The following is an 18,606-nucleotide window of genomic DNA, read 5'->3' as shown; positions in this document are numbered from 1 at the left end:
GCCACAGTTTGCTGCTTCCTCTGGTTCTTCTGGTCGTGGTCATGTGCTGTTTTAATACATACTAAATACATTTTAAGGTTCAGTTTTAACGCTGCTTTAATAAAACACAACATATTAAATTGTCTTGGGGGTTAACCTGATTTATTTTAAACCAAACCGGAAATTGAGGGTGTTTGACATCATTGGCATGGTCACACAATAGGACACAGTCCTTGTGACTTGTTAAAACTGTTTATTTTTCTGGATTTTAACTTTCTTTAATGCATTTGGATTTTAGATTTCGTACATAAAGGACAAAATCGTACATATTGTGCCTTTAAAATAAAAACTTGCATGTACAGTTAATTTGTGAAGATCACAACATACATAAACTCACTATATGAAAATATTCATATTTGTGTATTTCTGAATGTCTGAATATGATATCTTTTATTTAAAAAAAACCACAATATTAAAATAGTAGTTTACAAAGCAAATGCTAGACATAAAACTATGTTTGCACCGTAATAAATGTTAACACTCCTTGTCCTGTGTGATTGCTGTCTTGCTTTGTTTACATTTGTCATTTTGCTTTTTTTCACATATCTACACATACACTGTAAAAAATGCAGAGTTCAACATAATTCCTTCATGTTGTCCCAACACAGATGGATTCATTTAGCTTATTTGTTTTTACAAAATCAAATGGACAGAATATAAAACTATTATTTTCCCCCGAAAAACTTTAGAATTGTATTGTTTCAACTCATTTTAAATAAGAAGTTTAAAAAAGCAGCAAAAGCCATTTTTATGAGTGCGTTACACACTACACATTTGACATGTTTGGCCATGCAAATTATAAATAATAATAATAATAATAATAATAATAATAAACAACTTTATTTTTATGTAGCGCCTTTAAATATGTATAGTAGTAAAAGACACAAGGATGAATGCAAAAAAAAAATGTTAAAAAATTTAAAAACACATAAAATGATAATAGTAATAGATATAAATAAATCTATCTTAAAATGTAATATATTTTAAAATGAATAAGTCAAATATTCAGGTTGGCATTGGCAAACAAATTGTGTGTTTTTTTTTAAACAAACAAGGACAGACAATACTTCAAAGAGCAAAATCCTCCGTATTTACTGATTTCCACAAGAGGGCAGTAGCAGACTGTTTATTTGAAGGACTTCACGTTTGCCAGTCTCCCCTACAGTAAGTTTTGTACTGAATTGCAGCTGTGTAATTACATGCAAATGTAATTATTAGAAAGTGCTTATGAATAATAAATCATCTTTTCCAAAATTTCATGGATCAAAGGAAACAATATTCCTTGCTCACTGAGTGCTAATGAAGTCTCACCTCTCTCATCTTCTCGATGCCATTGGTGAATATGTAGGCAATAACAATCCACTCCTGAGGAGAAGGCCACAGGTCCATCTTCACCAGCACAATATAGTTGAAGAGCATCAAGTATCCTACATACGCCAGCTGGGGGGAAACACACAGTATCAGGATTAGAGTTAAAAAATAAAAACACCCATCAGTCTGTTTTAGCTCAAACAGTTAACCATTCAAAACATTCTGACTTCTTTGTTAGGTTTATATACAGCACTGCTTTTATAATCTAGACTTTAACCTAAGCATTTTTCTATTCTATTTTCAATATACTTTTAAACATTCTCATAAATAAATGAAGCCGTTTTGTTCAGCAAGAACACATTAAATTGTGTGACAGGTAAAACATTCTGAAAGATTCAACACTGAAAACGTTATCAACACTCATCTGTAACTCGAGAACAAAATCAGCACATTAGACTGATTTCTAAAGGATCGTTTGGCTTTGAAAACTGTTGTAATGACTGCAGAAAAAACAGCTTTGTCACCCCAGGAGTAAATTCTGATTCTTTTCTTTTCTATTCTTTTAAACTTATTAAAACATTTTAAATTGCAACAAAGTTTCACAATAATACTGAATTAACAGTAATCTTGATCAATTAAATGCAGCCTTGGTGAGCATTGGAAAAAAAAATCTGGTTGCAGGTTTCATAATTTGCTATGTATTTAAAATAAAATGTATCTGTGGTCATTTTATTCTATTTTAGTTAGTTTATAGTCATTAGCTTGTATTTTAGTTTAGTTTCAGTGGTTAGTTTTAATTTAATTTAATTTATTTAATTTATGATTTGATTAAATATTATTTCTTTTTTATTAAGCTCTGAGACCTGTCAGAATAAAAGTTTCAAGGGTTCTCATTAGGTTTTACAGAAGATGGAAAAAAGTAAGCTTGTAATAAACTTTCATTTACTGAACAGAGAAAAAAAAGTAGCTACAAAAATGTAGCAGAGGAATGATTTTTTTTCTGTTGCATGAACTTAAAACACACCACTGTCATCTCTGTGTAAAGCTCTTCTCATTTTGCAACAGATTTGGTATTTCTGTGAGAACGGAGGAAAGATTGACACTCTCAGTGTAGGTGAACACACACACTGCTCTGTGTAAACACTACAACGTGACATTGTGATGGGAAGGGGAGAGCGTACAAGCATCACAAGGAAAAAGAGTGAGTAAATAATGAAGACAGAAAAAAGAGCAGAATTTTCCATCTTTAGGAGCCTAGAGATTTGTTAGATTCAAGACCTATATTTAAAACATAGATGAGGTTAAATGCAAAAAAAAATCTTGCCTGTTTTGATGTCTAACTTGCCAGCATTTGAACATTTCTCCCCCTGGACCTGGTATGAAATCTATTGATATGAATTTCTTCAATTTATTTGAAAGTGAAAGATTTCAGAGGACATTTCTCTGAAGACTTCATTGACAAGGTGTTTTGATGTTTATAAAGATTTGATATGCTAAACACATTGCACAGTACAGTTCGTCTTTGTGTAATAAATAATAGAGTTCACCATACAAAACCAGAACTTGATAAAAGGGTTGTTGTAAAACTCATACATTTTATGACCCGCTAGAATGAGCAGATTACGGTCCTGAACCTTCTGATTAGTAGACACACCGATGATGAATGATAAACAGTTGAAGTCAGAATTATTAAACCCCCTTTAAAATTAATTTTTCTTTTTTTTTTTTAAATATTTCCCAAATGATGTTTAACAGAGCAATGAAATTTTCACTAGTCTATTGTCAGTATGTCTAATAATATTTTTCTTCAGGAGAAACACTTATTTGTTTTATTTTGGCTAGAATAAAAGCAGTTTTGAATTTTTTAAAAAACATTTTAAGGTAAAAATTATTCGCCCCCTTAAGCTATATTGTTTTTTCAATAGTCCACAGAACAAACCATCGTTATACAACAACTTGCCTAATTATCCTTAAATGCCTATTTAACCTAATAAACCTATTTAAGCCTTTAAACGTCACTTTAAGCTGTATAGAAGTGTCTTGAAAAATATCTAGTCTAATATTATTTACTGTCATCATGGCAAAGATAAAATAAATCAGTTATTAAAAATGAGTTATGTAAACTATTATGTTTAGAAATGTGTGAAAAAAATCTTCTCTCCATAAAACTGAAATTGGGGAAAAAAATAAACAATTGCATTTTTTTAGATACATTTTTGGTAACCATAAATGAGTAATTACAGTAATAGTAAAAACATAACAATAATAGTAAAAACATTATCAATCAAGCCCATGATTTTCTTGATGTTTTTAAAAGTCATCTATTATGCCCATCAAGGTATTTACGCTGCAAAAATGTATTTACACTCTCTCTGTAAAAACACAATCTCTCAGTGTCATCTAGAACTAACCACAAAACCACAAAAGTTGAACTTAAATATATAAAGATATGTTGACAATCATATATGTTCGATATGTTAAACATTGCACAGTACATCACATACTTGTACATAATAATGGATATTACCATGTGAAACCAGAACTTGACGATAGGGGTGTTGTAAAACTATTTTGCGACCCACTTAAATGAGCCGATGGTGGTCATGAACCTTCTGATTAGTATATAAACTCAACACAATGACACAGTAAATGATTGTTTAGATTAATTTTGGTAAAATAACCATACCCAATCAAACGCATAGTTTTCCCAATGACCTAATGTTTTTAAAATATGTTTCTTAAGTAGAATAAACAGATCAAAATACAGTAAAAACTATCATATTTGATGATGATTTCTATAATTTATATTCATTAGTGATTTTATATTTTTGTATTATTAAGGTATTTTAGGACATATATTTGATATTAGGGTTGGACAATATTGGAAAAATCTGATATAAATTTTTTTTTGTAATAAATATTGCGATATGAATACAGTTTCACAAGATATCACTATTTGAAGGTTTTATTGGAGGCAAACAGTATTCTGCTACAGAAATTGAATAATCACAATGCAGTAAATGCTTTTCTTACTTTGCTTTGTCTCATTTTCTACCAAATTATCAAACATTCTTAAGTAAAAATATTGTTTTGTTTTCAACTTGAGAAGAAATAAGTCAAAACTAAGAGTTTTTCCTTAAACCAAGCTAAATGATCTGCCAGTGGAGTAAGTTAAATAATCTTGCTTTCAAGAGAGCAATTCTAAGTAAGTTTTTTTTTTTTGCATTAATCGGATATATATCATATAAATACAGTAGTGAAATACAATTCTGTGGCTTCTGTTCAACTATAATCCAGACTTAACATTGCATATCTTTGCGATGTGACTATTGTGGATGTGCACATTGCAATATAGATGCTAAAACGATATACTGTGCAGCCTTATTTAATATGCTAAACATTGCACAGTACAATATGTCATATTTCTACTATAGTAAATAAGGAATTTTACCGTGTGAAACCAGAACTTGACGATAGGGGCGTTGTAAAACTCATATATTTTGCGACCCAATGGAATGAGCCGATGCCGGTTCTGAACCTCCTCCACCTGTTTCTTGCGCGATGCTTCTGAACTGACGTTTCCCAACATAGCCTGAGAAAAATACAGAGGATAGAAAGAGCAGAGAGACAGAAAGCACTGCTTTTACACATCATTTACATAGTGTTAATTCTCACCCAGAATTGCATGCAGCTGTTTTTGCAAGCAATACTGAGTGTCGAGGAAGGTGAGATATTCACTATGAGCTGGGCATTGATGATTCCGCTGGGAATGAATGTGCGTGAAAAGAAGGAGAGAAAGAGAAAGTGTGTGTGTGCATGACAGAGAGGAAGAAAGAAAAGGAGAATGAAAATGCCCAGTGCCATGGGTTATTTGGACACATCCTTAATCCAAGAGTGGGGAGCTTATCCCATAAATGGAAGAAAAAAAACATGGCACACTCTTGGACATCATGGCAGAATTGTATTGCAACAAGTTTTCTGCTGTTGAAGCTGTTTGGTAGAGTTTTGCTGCAGTGCAAGCTTAGAAACTACACACTGTCAAGCTAAATGCAATGAAAAACTGTTGTTTATTTCATAGCTTTCGTTATGCGCAGGAAGATCTAATTCTGGCACAGGTATTTCAAAGCTGTATCAGGAAAAAAACAAAACAAAACTGCAGTGTACTTTCCTGAAGAGCGTTAAAATAAATTGCAATACAATTGTCATCTTGTGCTGTAACCTCATAAATATACAATATATTCACTGTGAAGTGAGGGGCAAATCTCCAGTTTTTAAAAACCGTGTTGTAAAAGATCAGGTCAACCCAGTCTCGTTCTGGGAAATGTAGTCCTTTTCAGTTTTTTTTTTAATCTAACTTTTGAACTACATTTCTTTTTTAGTGTCATGGGTCGACCTGGTTCTTTAAAAGCAGTGGCTCTCAATCTGTGGAGGATAAATAGTGATTGATTACTAGGTTGGTAAATAAGTCAAATAATGTCAATAATGTCAATGACAAAAAGCACTAATGCTGACTTAACTGACTGATTAAGAAATTCAACCCAAATTTAGATTATTTTTTGGCAAAATGTATCTTCTTATAAATATAAAATGCCCAAACGCTGTGATCGTCATGCACATATTGTTAGGGAAGCACTGTTCTGTGATTAGTAGTAAATCTACTTAAATCAGAAGGCCAGAGAGTGCTCTCGAACAGAAAATCCAATACAGTGCAAAATGCTTACAGGGGTTGCTAAATAAACAAAAAGATTTACCTACTTTAATTCATTTAATATGAATAATAAAAACATGTGGATGAAATTGTCTCATAGAAGAAATTATTTTAACTGAAGTTATTGAATTTAGAGTAAAAACCTGATATTAAATATACAAAATTCAGATGTAGCAGCATTTACTACCAAGAGCCATAGTTTATTATTTTTATTATTTTTATTAAATATTAATGCGTTGCAATTTAACTCTGTAATCTCCACTTTTGTTTATGTTTATCACCACAAGACAGTTAAAATAAGTATTGAACACGTCATAATATTTCCTTCTAAAAATAGATCTAGAGGAGCTGTTGACATGTAATTGACCTAGATTTTGGTAAAAACAAAACAATCCAAACACAATTTCAGTAAAATTGCTATGCATAATAACAATAGAATGACAAAAGGAGAAGGTACTGAACTACTGAAGTGTATTTACAACTTTTTTATATAATGACATCAAGACGTCTCTTGTATGGAGAATGGAGTTACCGGTACATGCATTGCTGTAGTGTGATTTTTTCACAGGCTTCAACAGCATCTTTAATATAAGATATTAAATATTGATAGTTCTGTGGGTCTCTTCTGAACTCGGATCATAAGTTCCTGTTTTCTATTAGATTCAGGTCAGGTGATTGGCTGGGCCAGTCAAGCAGCTTTATTTTCTTTTTCTGAAAGCAGTTATGACTAGTTTCCTTGTGTTTGGGATCGCATCTTGCTGAAATGTCCACCCTGGTTTCATCTTTAACTAGAACCAGCTAATATGAACTTACACTGACAAGGGATAGAGTTCTAAGGATTTAAGCTGCTATCTGATCTTTTCCATCTGTTTTCAGAAAAATGGTGACGTCTTCAATACTTATTTTACTCATAATTATGTTTTTGTAAGTCACTTCTTTAGACACTTATGATCATCCATCACACATTACTAATATTTGAAATAGCAAAATTACTATTCCTACTTAATATTGCTTTGTTCAAACTCTCTCTTCTTCAAATGCAGCACTGACAGTTTATGCACTGTAGTTGTCAGTTTATGAGTTATTTATAAAACTGCACCACTACTGTCTCACATCTTGTTTTTGTTCATCTGAGCCATCCACCTCTATCTCTGTGTTGTTTAGACAGTAGTGTATAAAAAAAAATCTTCATCTCTCAAAAGAACAGACTGGTGTGTTTCTAGAAAAATGTTTTTGTGTGGGGTTATTTTTATAACTAGAATTTGACTTCAAAGTCTACAGTGACTTGCAAAAAAATGCAAGCGTACACTTCAATGCTTCAGCAACTGAAGGTTCAGGCACACAAACACTTGATTAAGTAGAACAATCATTTTAAACTGTGCTAATAATAAGAAAAGATTCTAAATTAGCACACAAGAATCTTTTAGAAGAATCTTTTAAGAATTAATTAATTTCTGGTACAATGGAGAACTGGGTTTAGATGGCGTAATTGCAGCTGAAAATAGACCTTTGCAATTACAGCTCAAATGTATTTTAAATCATTTCATAACACTCTGGAATACTTGATCCTGATTGGCCAGTCTCTGCAATTCTAGATGTAATATTAAAGTGATAACAACGGATAAAGGCACATCTATTCATTCATTTCCTTGTCAGCTTAGTCACTTTATTAATCCGGGGTCGCCACAGCGGAATGAACCGCCAACTTATCCAGCATGTTTTTACGCAGCGGATGCCCTTCCAGCCGCAACCCAACTCTGGGAAACATCCACACACACACTCATACAAGACGGACTATTTAGCCTACCCAATTCACCTGAACCACACGTCTTTGGACTGTGGGGGAAACCAGAGCACCCGAGGGAAACCCACGCGAACACAGGGAGAACATGCAAACTCCACACAGAAACGCCAACTAAGCCAAGGCTCGAACCAGCGACCTTCTTGCTGCAGTTATTTAATTATGACTTCTGGGTGTCACAGACTCACTCTGTCTTGTTTCATTTAAATGCAGCTGGTGTCATTTTGTATCTCTATCACCGTATTACAGTAGGTGAAGGACTAACTCATAAAATATTAATATCAACATTTGCATCCAGTATTTGAATTATATATGAAGTACATAAGTATCACATATATTTATTATAAACACCTAAATATTTGTATTCAAACAAAAGCAACACTTCCCAATTAAAATATAAATTTCCATAAATTTCTATGATCGGTCATCATTTAAATTTACAATCAATTCATTAATTAAACATTAACCTCAATAACATAAGATTTACAATTGTCTGTTTCAATAGCGCCAGAAAGACAGCATGTGCAAATAATACTAAAAAACAAGCCTCTTTCTCAACAGGAGATGGTTTTACAGTGAATAAAACTGTAGTATGATTGTGAACAATTTAATACAAAAATATAATGACTAACACTGACCTTATTAATTTATTTAACTACAATCGCAGCCATTTGAAATTTACTGGCCCAAGACCTCCATCTCCCTAGATTTTAAAGAGCTTGTTAAGCTGAGCGATGTTGCAAACTGGTATTTTCTCATTATAGTATTTTTATGTATAGTCTTAAAGGTGCTGTATATAAGTTTTTGACTTTTCTAAAGCATAAAAAACCATAATATGTTTGCAGAAATTTTAGAAACATGCTAAGTGAACATTCTTGTTTATCTGACAAACAATCCTAAAGTCAGATATTCTACTTTGCAAATGCCAGTTACGTGCCACAACTGTCAGTCTTTGTTTAGGTTTTTTTAACCCGCCCAGTGCCAGTTTAGCCAATTATATTTCAGCACTCTGGGTTGCCTTGGTGGAAAACAGCATATTTTTTATTTAGTCATGAAGGCTCTCAAAGCGTCCGTGACCAAAATGCAACCTCGGACAGTAGTAGACCCCGAAATGAGATGCGGATTCAGAGTTACACATGAGGTGGTTATTAATTAGCAAATAATATAAATATTAGGAGCGTAAACATTAGGTGAGCAGGTTACATTGTAACCCCGTGTCCTAACAACACTCTACATGACAAGATTTGCAGTGATAAGGAATTTGGCTGTTTGCACCAGATGAAACACAACAGAAAATGCAGCCACTCAAAAGCACAGAATTGAGCACTCACTGCACTCCAACAAAATGGTAAGGTTTGTAATCTAATTAATACATAGTAAACCTTTAACATTATGATATGCACATGCTGAATCACTCATGTGTTTTTATTTTATTTTCAAGATTTGAGGTAAACTATCTAATGCTGCGTTCAGTAGTAAGGCAATAATTGTCATGTAAACTGGCATTCAAACTCACATTTTACCATTTAACACTGAATAAAGCACATGATGTGTACCTGAGGTGATCATTGTCAGTTTCTCCTGTTAAGCAGCAAGAAATGGAAGCCGTTAATAATATATCAATTCGAGGAAAAACTCCTTTTAATATGAAAAATATAACTTCTATCTTGTGTCTTTGCTTTTATTTACAACACGATTTAAATCAGCCTTTAGGTTCTATCGTCAGACTCGCTACTTGGTCCTCAATCTGGATCAATGTTTTGATCTAGGAATGCAATTTAACCCTTGGGTGTCAAACTGACAATAGTGCACCTTTAACACACTTGTTTGCAAAGCAAGTAGTTTGACTGTGTATTGCCGCTCACTATGCCTAGTCATATTCCTATAGGCAAATTAATCAGAAGTTCTAAAACAAACACAGAATAGGGCATACAAGGTGAATACAAAGTGTCGATAGCACCATCTAACATCTACGCACTGAAAACTGGTAAACAAGTGTCCACTTGAGCAAGTAGTTTTTGTTTATGTAAGTGTTATTTTCTTCTGAAACGTGCACACGATTTTGCACACATTAAGTAAAACCTGGAAGTATGAAAAGGCCATCATTTACATGTGAATGACATTTTAAAGGCTTACGTTAATGTCAACTCGAGCATCGATTAAGAGTATTGACCTTAAAGATAATCATCAATTAACTGATCGCCAATAAATCCCTGTCACCCCCAGTAACAATGTTAGTTTTTGTTTGAACCTAAATGCTTCAATGATAAACAAAATCTACAATGAAAACACTTTTCTATGGCAGCTTAATTGTTTAGTCGAATGTATTCATTAGCAAACAGACCTCATTTGGGTTGATCAGCCAAACACAACACTATTGGTACTTACATTATTAATTATGGATCTGTAAAACATTTCAAAATATCAAGACCAAATTAAGGATAATCGTCCAATCATTTTGATGTAGTAGTTCACCCATAATACTGGGTGGCTTAAGTGATCCTCCACCTGAGAGTCTAAGAGCCACTGCTATAGAGCAACACTTGACAGTTCACAATGGAAGACTGAATGAGAATATTCGTGCACTTTCGTGTGAAGTTAAGAAGGCACTTCTGGTTCAACTTAAAAGTGAAGGCTGTCCTCATGGAGATGGCTGATCAAGGCTGCAAACTTCATGTAATAGTGAAACAGGCCTTTGACATGCACAATGGTGTGAATGATAAAGACACAGGCAGCATTCAGTCACAGTACCGTACTTCAGACGAGACCTTTGCTAAAGGAAACAGAAAGAGACAAGGACAGAGGCAGACGGAGACACGATACAACTCCACAACCACGCGTCTTCGCTTTGACAACGAGGAACGAAGAGAAAGGGCGAAGTGGGAAAGGGGTGTGAGGTGGGAAGGTCAGCAAAAAAACGGCAGGGTTGCTATAGATCTCTGAGAAGAGGAGCAACGGGCTCGAGGAACAACACCCGAAAAAAACAAATCTGAAGCATATTTGAGAGGCCAAATTGGGGGCAGGACTTTGACAAGAGCAGAGCAGATGTGCCTAAGTGTGTGTGCGAGTGTGTTAAACTGTAAGCTAAGAAACGAGGCTAAGGTGGGTGCTCTCACCACGGAGTTGTACTGCGTCTCACAGTAAGATCTTACTGTGAACTCCATGTCCTCCTCCTCTTTCTCCTTAGCTTGTTTCTCGGGCTCATCCACATCCTTCTCCTGCAGATATGTGTCCTGATCCTGAGGCATGTATGACATCTCGTCTTTATTTTTAAACTCCAGACTCAATATGGAAGGGGGGAGAAGCAGGCCCAAGATAACCTGGTGGACAAAACAAAAGAACAAACAGAGTTTGAGGGAAAAGTCCATGGCTGGTTTTCATTATTTAGTAGTCAGACCAGTTCTTCAGCTTGCAGTGATGATAAAATATGGTCTTTCTCTCTTCTACAATAGCACATGTGAGATATGAAACATCTCATCACTGAGGATCAACTGATGGCACAAATAATACATGTAGAAAGTGATAATCAGAAGCACTGCTTATTTAAACAGTATCTGTTTGAGAATGTGTCTCTGTTGAGGCTGTCTGTAATATTCGAATGTGTGGGGTCAGCTCGATTCTATATCTCGATGAATTTGAAAGATGAGGCTTTTTTCTTAAAGAAAATAATTAAATAGTAGGAGGTGACCTATATAATCTGTATTTAGGTTTAATCTGTTCATTAATTAAAAAATAACAAACTAAAAAAGTCCTGCACATGTACAGTAGTAGTTAAAACGCCCCTGCATTAGTTTGATACACATGCTTACTGCGCCACCAAAAGACATACAACATATGATCAGGTTTCTTTTTGATTTCTGAAAAGGAAATAAAAAACAGTAGTTTGTTCAAACTTCAATTAACATTAGGCCGTTATTAATGTATACCAACTGGTCTTTGTAAACTAAAACATTTAACTAGCAAGGGCCTGGACACTGCGGTGTAAAACAGCACATTAAATATGCTAGTCCATTCACATCCTAGTTAATGTCACCTGCTGTGTTTATAAAGTCCTACAAATGTGTCCAGATTTGGATCCTGCTTTCATGAAAACAGCAATGGATAATTTACATCTGAATTTAAAACTGAGATACTTACTGTTTGCATGTACGTCTGCGAACTTTCCCAAATTTAAAAGCTCGATAGTAGATTTACATTTACATCTTTAAGTTGATATTTTAGTTGTCTGTTGTCTACTTTTTAACACACTCTTTAAAGTGGTTGGCTTCAAAGTCATAGCTCCAAAAATGTATACTACCCTGACATGTTACGCATAATTAACAGGTACAGTCTGGTGACCGTGTTTGACTTACAGAAAGTGATTGCCAGTCGATGAAAGGATAAAAAAGTAGCACGAAAGAATGTATTTAAATTCATGAAAATAAAATTCAAAATGACAAAAAATAAAAAATCCCTGATATTCAAAATAAATCCCTGATATTTGACTAGGAAACAACAAATGTAATGTTTGAAATGTACATTTTAAAACTCCATGATTTTCCAGAAATATTCCTGAAAAGCATTATACCCCATCATAATTTTGTGAAATATTTTACTTCTTTAGCCAGCCAATTTAATGTGTACATCTCCTGAAAACAAACACTCTATTTTGGTGACTTCCGAGCAAGAATGATAATTAGGCAAGAGATTAAGAAAAAAAAAAGAGCATACTGAAAACAGCAATTGCTGGCCTCATGTTGAGGAGGACATTGGTAAACGCAACAAAAACGACTGATTCACTGATGAAAAGACTCCCTTTGGCAGGTAAATCAACCAAGTACCATTATCAAAAGCTGATTATATATCTTTAACAAGAGTACCCACAGATAGAGTTGGATTCCAAAACCAGGTGCCATCATGACACTGGTACCCATGCAACCACAATGTACTTTAGGATGGACCTAACAAGAATGTACATTTTGTATCTGTTATTTTATGTCAAATGATTATAGTTTGGTTAGGTTTTTAGTTAAATTTGTTGTCATTTGTATTTACTCATAGTTTTATTTCACATATACTCTTAACTTTTAACAATATTGTTAAGTTAAACCAGTGGTCACCAAACTTGTTCCTGGATGGCCTGTGTCCTGCAGAGTTTAGCTCCAACCCTAATCAAACACACCTGATCAAGCAATCATGGTCTTACAGACCCTTTTCACATTTCCGGGTTTCTCAGTTGCAGAAGGCGTCATAGTTGGGAAAACTTAGAGCACAGTGAATAGGAGAATACGACAAAAACACTTTTTTACAATCTTATTTGTCAATTAATAAAAGAAAAACTCCACAATGATGCTATAAAGACTTTCAAAAAAGGAAAAAAAAATAGTGTGAGACTGATGACGGCAGCCAGGGGGGAGAATAATGTCAAATTTGCTGTCCTGCCCCATAGATGCTGCATTAGAAACACCTCGCACAAGCGGTAATTTGTTTTTTGTCATTTGAAATGAAGATGATATACTACATACATAACTACATATAAATGTTCATAGTTTTTTTATTTTTTAAATTAAGATATTAAAAACTTTAAAGGATTTAAGATGCTGATGACCATTAAACGCGTCATGCAGGCTGGTGAAAAGGGTCCAATAGGTCAGGGGTGTCAAAACTCAGTCCTGGAGAGCCGATGTCCTGCATATTTTAGTTCCAATCCCAATTAAACTGAACCAGTTATCAAGCTCTTTCCAGGTATACTAGAAACTTCCAGACAGGTGTGTTGAAGGAATTGGAGCTAAACTATACAGGACACCGGCCCTCCAGGACCGAGTTTGGACACCCATGTATTAGGTAAACTTGAAACTAAACTTGAGGCAAGTTGGAGCTAAACTCTGCAGGGGCTGAGATTGGAAACTCCTGAATTAAACTAAAGTAATATGTAAAAATATCATATTTAATAATATAAAATAATTTTGTTCGATAATTGTTTTTTTTTTATGTCAATCATCATCATAATCTTTGAAGTCTTTTTGAAAGTATCAGTTCAGGCACCAGTCGTGTTTTAAAAGGTGCGATTTAGCAAAGGTATCATAAAAAAAAAACGTAACAAATGATATTCGACCGTACACTCAAAAAAAATCTGTTAATTAGCAGTCATCTGTATTTTGTGATTCATGTTTAAATTTTAGTTTCCCCCAGTTAATTTATTCTTTTAAATTGCATTACGGGACCTTGATCTTTCTTCCAACAACTTTTTACCATTAAAAAGTTTGAAAAGGTGACTTTCATTAACATTTTTAATAGTTTAAAGTGATATATTTTCTAAATTGGGGCTGTACATTACGGTAATTAAGTGTTTACTTTATATTACAGACTAATTTCTCTCTATAAATAATTTTGTATACATTATATTATGTCAAACTACTAAAATGTCTATAAAAGTTACATGTTGAACTGTAGAGTGAAGTTTTCAACATCAAAAGTCAACAGGTCAGAGATCAACATCTCACAATGAAATTCACAATCGTAAATAAACAGAAAACACAAAATATAGAAATTTTCAATTAATCAATTTTTTTAGTGTATACCCTAGAGCAGGGGTCACCAATCTCGTTCCTGGAGGTCCGGTGCCCTGGTGCCCTGCAGGGTTTAGCTCCAACTTGCCTCAACACATCTGCCAGGGTGTTTCAAGTATAACTAGTACAGGGATGGGCAAACTTGATCCTCGAGGGCCGGTGTCCCTGCAGAGTTTTGTTCCAACACTAGTCAAACACACCTGAACAAACTAATCAGTGTCTTCAAGTTCACTAGAAATCTACATGCAGGTGTGTTTGATTAGGGTTGGAGCTAAAATCTGCAGGACACCGGACCTCCAGGAACAGGTTTGGTGATTCCTGCCCAAAAGCAGACCCACACAATGTAAAGTACTCAACATTCAAATTAATCAAAAAGGTTTATCATAATTGTCTTAAGACAAGAATGGGTGTTGTTTAATAATATTAGGGCCACTTTGATGAAAGCTTTTGATCCATTTCAAATGTTGACTACATTAGACAACACAGTCTGAATGATCTTTCTCTGAGATCTGACCTTCAGGCCAGAGTTCTTGCGCATGCGCAGACGTCCCATCCACATGTCTGTGAGCAGCATCTGGCTACAGGTGTGGGCGATGAAGTCTCGGTGCTTGGCAGCCACTGCCAGCTGCAGACAGGTGGCATTACTCCAGTTCTTCAGCTCGTAGGTCAACAGCTTCATAGCCATCTGTTCATCCTGCTTATAGGACTGATCGAGCAGCTCAACAGCCAGCTGACCAAACTCCCTGATGGATAAGAAAAAAGATGCTATATTTCTGTGCCAAAAACACATTCATATTCAAACAGTATGCGCACATGCACACAAAAAACAGATTGTTTCAGTTGTGGAAGCAAGATAAACTAATCTCAAACACCATTATTAAAAGAAAAGTAGACTTTAGAATTTTGAAGATACCTAATTTTAAAGACTTTTAATGAATTTTAAAGATGCCTTTGATGGGATGCCAGATTAGCACATAACAGATGGTGTTCCCCCAACAGCAATGAAAACAGGGAATCCAGGTGAAAAGCATGCAGGTCATAACACAGCTTTACATTCTTACCTTGAGTTTTGATTGAGCTCCTGTGAAATGTCATCGACCATGTCGTTCTCAGAAGCTTCGTGAGCCATTGCCTTACAGAGCTTGCAGGCCACCAGCGCTTTAGCCATGGCCTCCTCTCCATGCTGCCAGAAGAACAGAGCCATCTTCTGCCGTTTCATCAGCACAGCCCAAACCATCAGCTCATGGAATGGGAAAGGGAAATGATTGATTTCTGGGTCATCCAGGTCAATGTCTACTTCCTCCTCTCGCTTCCGCGTAGTCTTCTGACGCCCTCGTCTAATGGGCATGTCATCCTATCATGGAATTAATCAAAAAGGTATATATTACTATAATGAGAAAAATAAATATAAATACATTATTATTTTTTTAATTATTAATATTAATAAACTCATGTAATCACTACATTTTGAATAAATATTTTAGTAAAATTCGGTCTTGGTCACTTTTAATAATAATACACATTTATTACTTAATAACAATGCCTATGTAATACAGACGTTGTTTTATTATTTTTATTTTAATTATAAAAAATCTTTAGTTTTTTTTTATTTGTATTGTTACATCCTGAGATGTATCTATGGTGGACACAATGTGTTTTTTCATTTTTTATTTTCCCTCTCCATCTCTCTGGCTGTTTCTCAATTCCAAGAACGCAGAGAACGGACTTGCCAAGTTACCTCGGAAAAACTAACTTGGGAGACCGTAAGAACAGAGAATGAGTCCTGTAAGAAATGAGATGCTGTGTTTTTCCTGATGGTGACATGACCTTCACGCATTTTTTACCGGAAGTTATTTAAACATTACTGCATTTATCCAACAATTTATTGTTTTAAATACCTTAAAAATCTACATTGCAAAATACAAATAAATATAAATTTAATATGAATTTCAGCAAATAAATACTCTTATTGTGTATATGCCTTTATGAAGATTATCATAGTAATGTTTAATGTCTTTAACCGTTTCATTTAGGGAAACTCCTGAGACAAACATGTCATATCTCAATATCTCTACATAAAATGCAGTGCTGTCCACCTTTATTTAGCCTCAATGATTTCTGGGACTTCTCAAGCGAGTTTTTGGCTCAAGTCTACATCGATGCGTCCTTGATATCAAAAACACATCCAGGAAATTTCACGTGACCTTCATTCTTGCTTTCTTGAGTTTTTGATCTGAACTTTGCCAGTTGATGATGACGTTACACAAGAACGCCAGATCGCTGAAGAAAGCAATTAAATAGTAAACTTGCTGTCAATTGGGTAGGGTAAAAAATCCCTTAGTTATATTGTCATTGCTAAGGTTTATATATTATAGTTGTATTTTTATTGTTTTAGATTGTCATTTTTTGTTATTTTATTTTATGTTAATAGTTACATTTGAATTATTTGGATGTCATGTTTAAATTGTATATTTGCTGTTGTTTAAATTTATTTTTAAATAAATAAAAAAATAAAAAAATGCAGGTAATTGCGTCCACCTGGTAGTAATCATTGGATCTTTCCAGTGATTGGCTGTTGGGAGAGAAGAAAGTATTTAACCTGTGCTGAATCTCAAACCAGTGTTGGTGGTGGCTAGATGGTGCAGCCGCTGAGCTCTTCTCCACATCCAGACCTGTTTTCTGAGCTTAAAAGATCTGACTTAAGTAGATAATTTGTGTTGAGGATGTTGAAGTAAAACTTCTACTACTAATGATCTTCCTGATAAGAAACGTGAGATCGCCTAATTTGTTGTTTAATCATTTTTTTTGTTGTAGTTGTTTTTTTTTTGAGAATTAAGTAGCAGGGTGTGTGCCGTTTTGTTTTGAATGACTTTTTTTCTCCTGTTTTTGTCATTAAAGGAAGTTAGTTTATGCTGATGTATTTAGTTTGCTTTTCAGATAATGAGGAGGTTTTCTTAGGAGTTAGTTCAATCTTGTTTGTTATTTTGGCCGTGTCCCCTTCTGAATCAATACCCTATTTTGTTTGTTTGTGATATTTGACTTATGTAAATACGTCTTTTTTTCTTGATTTTAACTTTGTTTTAAGTCTTTAGCCATTCTGGTTGAGTGGATGAGAGCTGTTGCACATCACCAATCATTTATTTTCTGTTGCGGTCACATCCCTATACTTAAAAAGGTTGTAACAGTATATTTTTGTAATTTTAGTTTTGTATTAACTAAATTTTTTTTATTTAATCATTCTAATTACATCTAAATTTTGGTTCAGTTGTTTTATTTTATTTGACATAACTTATCCTTTCACTTTATGGTTCATATAGAAACCTAGAAAAACGTGAAATATCTATTCATATAAATTACATTTTATTACATTATGTAAAGAATGTTAACATTAGACATTTGTATGTAATTATAATGTCTGAATTTTGGCGCACATACAAAACAAATAACATTTTCATTGTAAAGCTTGAATCCAAACCTCTAAATCTAATAAGAGCTCGAAAAGGCATTTCAATGAAACTGAGGATTTTATTAGAAAGCAGTGGGATACATTATTAAAAAATTAAAAAAAAAAAAAAAAACAAGGAAAAGAAATAAAATCTCACCTCCATTCCAAGCAGCTTCAGGGCTTTTGGCTACAAAACACAAAAATAAAAACACACACAGAACAAAAATAACAAGACACATTAAATTTGATTCATGCATTTAACACCATCCTTCTGGTGCACATGTAAAAATATGCCCTGTTCAATGAGTAAATAGGTTTCCTCATGCTATGTAATGATAAATTTAGAGCATCTCTCTGGTGGCACCACAGATGTCTGATCTAATTTAAGCCTATATCGCTGCATATGTTGAGCGATGCATGTGCATTTAAGGTAAAACGTACGCACAATTTTTAATGTGAATGCATAGATTTATAATCGCACTCTCTCTTGACACATCATGTACTGGCAATCTACTATTGCACATAAAAAGCTTCTTTGACACCTTCATGATAGAGCAAAAAGGTTTCATGTCCTCTTTATAAACCTCACACTCTGTGAAATCAGTTCTGCGTCTGAGGGTTGAGATTTGTGACTTAGATGAGCCTTCAGAGGTGTGAAAATGTGTGCGAAAATTAGATATCATCCAGCTGTCAGTGGTTGGAGAATCTGTCTTGACTCCCGTTTACTTTGCACAGCTGAAACGGCGCTATATGG

At 34.2% G+C, this 18,606-nt stretch overlaps 1 protein-coding gene across 27 annotated transcripts in view; it reads right to left on the bottom strand.

The window, feature by feature from the left end:
• The window catches only part of trpm3 (transient receptor potential cation channel, subfamily M, member 3), a 226,463-nt gene that overhangs the window by 12,971 nt on the left and 194,886 nt on the right, over positions 1-18,606 (bottom strand). For 16 of the 27 annotated variants that reach the window (XM_073952174.1, XM_068221439.2, XM_021476467.3 and 13 more), the window contains 6 exons: positions 18,010-18,039; positions 15,469-15,761; positions 14,922-15,150; positions 10,976-11,179; positions 4,802-4,942; positions 1,351-1,479 (listed from right to left, as the gene is read on the bottom strand). In XM_073952174.1, the coding sequence (XP_073808275.1) occupies positions 1,351-1,479; positions 4,802-4,942; positions 10,976-11,179; positions 14,922-15,150; positions 15,469-15,761; positions 18,010-18,039 (1,026 nt within the window). The remainder of the gene's footprint in view (positions 1-1,350; positions 1,480-4,801; positions 4,943-10,975; positions 11,180-14,921; positions 15,151-15,468; positions 15,762-18,009; positions 18,040-18,606) is intronic. The other 11 variants (XM_073952175.1, XM_021476469.3, XM_005171929.6 and 8 more) reach the window with 1 other exon arrangement.

The sequence above is a fragment of the Danio rerio genome, chromosome 5 (assembly GCF_049306965.1).
Source record: "Danio rerio strain Tuebingen ecotype United States chromosome 5, GRCz12tu, whole genome shotgun sequence".
Taxonomy (NCBI): Eukaryota; Metazoa; Chordata; class Actinopteri; order Cypriniformes; family Danionidae; genus Danio; species Danio rerio.
The sequence above is the reverse complement of the archived record's forward strand: the minus strand, read 5'-3'. Positions and strand labels throughout refer to the sequence as shown.